Here is a 3,658-nt window from a genome sequence, read left to right on the forward strand (position 1 = left end):
GTTTTAGAGGTCATTTCTCCCACTTGATTCTTCTTCTATAAAATCCTACAGAACAATGTTTATGATACAGCCATTTAATATATGTACAAATTGTAAAGAATATGTATAAATATTTTACACAAATGTAAGAGCATGTAGAAACCAACATATAAATAAATTGTTAAAACAACAACTGTACAGTAAATTCTCAAAGCACTTTTTCAAAACACTCTGGTATTTTTGTGTGATTTTTCTTTAAATTTTTTTTTTTCTCATTAATGACACTGTCTTGTTTAAAAAAACTCAAAACTCATTGCAATCAAGTTGGAACCAACTCAGCTGACCCTCCAGCCGTATTTCTTGCTCACAGGAGGAGACGGTCCCTCTTTCTCTCACAGAAATACAGGTGGATTTGAACCCCAGAGAGGTCTGGCCTTTATATTAGCAGCGCTACTCACTATAGACTGTCCTCAGAGCCTGTTGAAAATACCCCAGGTCATGAATTTGTACCCGAGAAGTGTTATCTCCTGCCCTCCAGATGGCTCCGATTCCTGAAGTCAGTGAAAACAGTATGACAGGTGTTAGGGTGGACACACGTGACCTCCACTAACCTCACAGGGCGAAGAATCCCCACCAACCACACAAAGCTGATTGTTGTGAAGACAGGCCTGCCCCCACGCTCCACAGCTGACAACTCCAATACCAGCCATCCCCTCAAGGCTCTCAGCCCTTCTCTGCTGTGTTGGAGAATTCATTGTGCTGGCTACCCACTGCTCAAGGTTTATTAGGTAATCCCCAGGTTACGGTTCAGGTATGGAAACATTGGGGGTACAAGTTGCGTTGGTGAAGCCTCTTCTCTGACAGGCAGCACACTGTGCTTTGTCTGAACAAGTGTTAAACAGCTTGTTAGCTCTGATTATGAACCACCCCCACTCCGCCATTGAGCCTGGGCCTGCGGGCACTTCAGCACCACGGGCTCCCCCAGCATGCTCCCTGGACCAGGAGTCCACAGCTCTGTCTCACACCAGCCTCTGGATATCCGCCACTATCCCGTCTACTCTCACACCATCTCTCTGGTGTTCTGGCTCTCTCCATCTGTGGTCCACACAGACCTCAGGCCAAAGAATGCACGGTTCTCTCTGGTTCCTGCTGCCTGATGGCAGTGAGGACCCATTTTCTACCTCTGAACCAGCTCAATTTAAGCCTGGCAGGATATCAAAACCGACCAATCCCCACACTGGTGTCCTCACATCTTACTGCATGGCCCCACCCAAAAGATGCTGGTCACCTTATTTACGTCATTTTTCCACACAGCCCCCCTGGTGGACCACAAGCACCTGACGCTTGCATGTGGTCAACCGGACAACGGCTTGGAAGAGCTACATCAGGTAAGTCATTGCAGAGACATGGCCCAGCCACCAGGGCTGGCCGAGGGGCTCTCGTAACACAGGAGCGCCTGTGTCACGGCCGCGTGCGGTAAGTGCTGCTGGGACAGCTCCAACTCCTACCTACCCCACGTGCCACAGAACAGAAGCCTGCCTCAGTCTGTCCCATCCTCACAGCCCGCTCACGTCTGTTGGTCCCTAGGATGGTCCTCCTGGACGATGCCTTCAGCCGACCCTGCATTTTCCCAAGCTCCTCCACACAGCCTGCCGTGGGTTGTCGTCTGAAAGAGGTTAGGTCTGAAAGTGGACAAAGCATCTCAGGGATGGAGATGACACGGGATACTCAAAACCAGACTAAGCTTTGACGGTTGATGCTCTTCCAAGTGACAGAAGTCCAATGACGAGTCAGTGCTTTGTGGCATCGAGCACGCTGCTCGGTCTTCCTATGATGCTAATGTTCTCATTTTACAAATTGTTGACACTACAGTAGAGATAAGATAGTATAAAGCCAGCTCTTAAAAATACTGGCTTTATTTTTAATGAGAGGGTCGAGACAGGAGAGATCATGTGCACTAGTTAATCTAGTACCGTGTTAAACTAGCAGCAGTAAGGGTGGGGAGAGGCATGTCCAAGCTGTTGGAGCAAACGTGTACGTGGTCCGTGACAACACCGTCACAGGGCAGAAGCTGGCCTTCCAGGCAAGAGGAAGCACTTCATGGTGAAAAGATCTGAGTTGTAGTTAGAATCCATTGCTGCAACAATGAATGAATGGAAACCCAAAATCTCTGTAAATGTTTATGAAAATTAATAAAATATAATTATAGGGGGAAAAAAGAATCCATTGCTTCTAGACCCAGCTTAGAAACCAACATGTCGCCTCAGACAAGCACACCAAACGCTCCAGCTCCATCCCATCTCTTCGCAGGGTGAGTCAGGATAGGCTGAGAAGGCCCCTCACTAAACCCCTTCTAGGCCTTGGTGTTGGGGCCACAGGGGAAGGACAGGGCTGGGCCAGGCAGGCTGGGCACAGGGAGTCAGCCTCACCAGGTGGCAGCACCTTTCACGGTCACCAAGTCAGCTGAAGGGCGGGAAAGTGGGTCCCAGGATGCTGCCACCCCCTAGTCAACCCTGCGAGCAGATGAGAGCCCAAGAGAAGGAGGCGGTGGTTTTCCCACACAGCCTGACTTTATCTCAATGTCATCAGCACCGGTGAACTCTCACAGAAATTAGCCAAGAGAGGCGAGGTTGCCAAGTCTCCTTCCAGAGGAATCAGTGTTTTTACAGATGCGAGGCCCAGGAAAGGAAGGGCCTCAGCCCCGAGCCCCCAGCTCCCAGGATACAGACATCAGGGAGGCTCCCTCAGTTGTCTGCTTGGACACACGCTGATCTCCACAAAATGACTGGCTTGTGAATCAGAAGACTCCGCAGTCTTGATGAGCATGAAGACATTCCTGAGGCTCCAGGGAAGGAACTCGCGCCTCCCAAGACTTCAGGACACTCTCAGGATGCAGTTTCTGCGCCTTCCCAGGGGCGTTCTCTACAGCATGAAGGGTCTAGAAGCCAGGCTCCACCTCGGCAGCTGATGAAGTGAACACGGGAGAAGAATCACTGCCTTTGAGTCATGATTCTGGGCTGCCAAGAAAACAAACATCTGCCCAGAGAGGGGGAAGATGGATTGCTTTTTGGAGGCAAGGATTTCGAAACTCCATCTCACATATTATGGGCATGTGGTCAGGAGTGACCAGTGCCTGGAGATGGACATTGTACATGGAAGTGGGGAGAGTCAGTGCAGGAAAGAAAGACCCTCAATGAGATGGATTGACACAGTGACTGTCACAGTGGGGACAGGTGTGTCAGAGAGGATGAGGCTGCCTCAGGATACTGCAAGGTTCAGAGCCATTGTTCACAGCAGAGCCACGAGGTGTAGTCGTCTCGATAACAACAGTGAACATAACAACAATGAATGCTGCTTTATGGGGTGGTGGGCTGGGTTAACCTGAAACAGGTGATGGCTGCAGAGTGAAGCCGGGGCTTGAAGATGGTCCAGGATTTCTGCCCCATCTCCCTTTCTGGAATGGTCATCTGGCCTGGTCAGCCCTCCTGGTCTGCCTAACCCAGGTTATTTGAAAAATAGATTCCCTTCTTGGGAGCTCTGGTGGCCTAGTGGCAAGAAGATGCACTCTAATCCCAGAGGCGGGTAGTTCCAATCCACCAGATGCTCTGCTAGAGAAGGAGGGACAATCTCCTCCTGTACCATCAGATCTGATTTAATGGTACACACACAAAAATAATAA

The 3,658-nt window shown here is 49.9% G+C and overlaps 1 protein-coding gene across 1 annotated transcript in view; it reads left to right on the top strand.

Annotated features, from left to right (window-relative positions):
• SNX9 (sorting nexin 9) overlaps window positions 1-2,955 on the top strand; it is a 110,260-nt gene extending 107,305 nt beyond the window's left edge. Inside the window, exons 22-23 of the mRNA XM_006882811.1 lie at window positions 1,257-1,367; window positions 2,893-2,955. Coding sequence (XP_006882873.1) covers window positions 1,257-1,367; window positions 2,893-2,955 — 174 coding nt within the window. The remainder of the gene's footprint in view (window positions 1-1,256; window positions 1,368-2,892) is intronic.
• Window positions 2,956-3,658: the final 703 nt, after the last annotated feature.

The sequence above is a fragment of the Elephantulus edwardii genome, unplaced genomic scaffold (assembly GCF_000299155.1).
Source record: "Elephantulus edwardii isolate Elephantulus edwardi_28Jun2011 unplaced genomic scaffold, EleEdw1.0 scaffold00024, whole genome shotgun sequence".
Taxonomy (NCBI): Eukaryota; Metazoa; Chordata; class Mammalia; order Macroscelidea; family Macroscelididae; genus Elephantulus; species Elephantulus edwardii.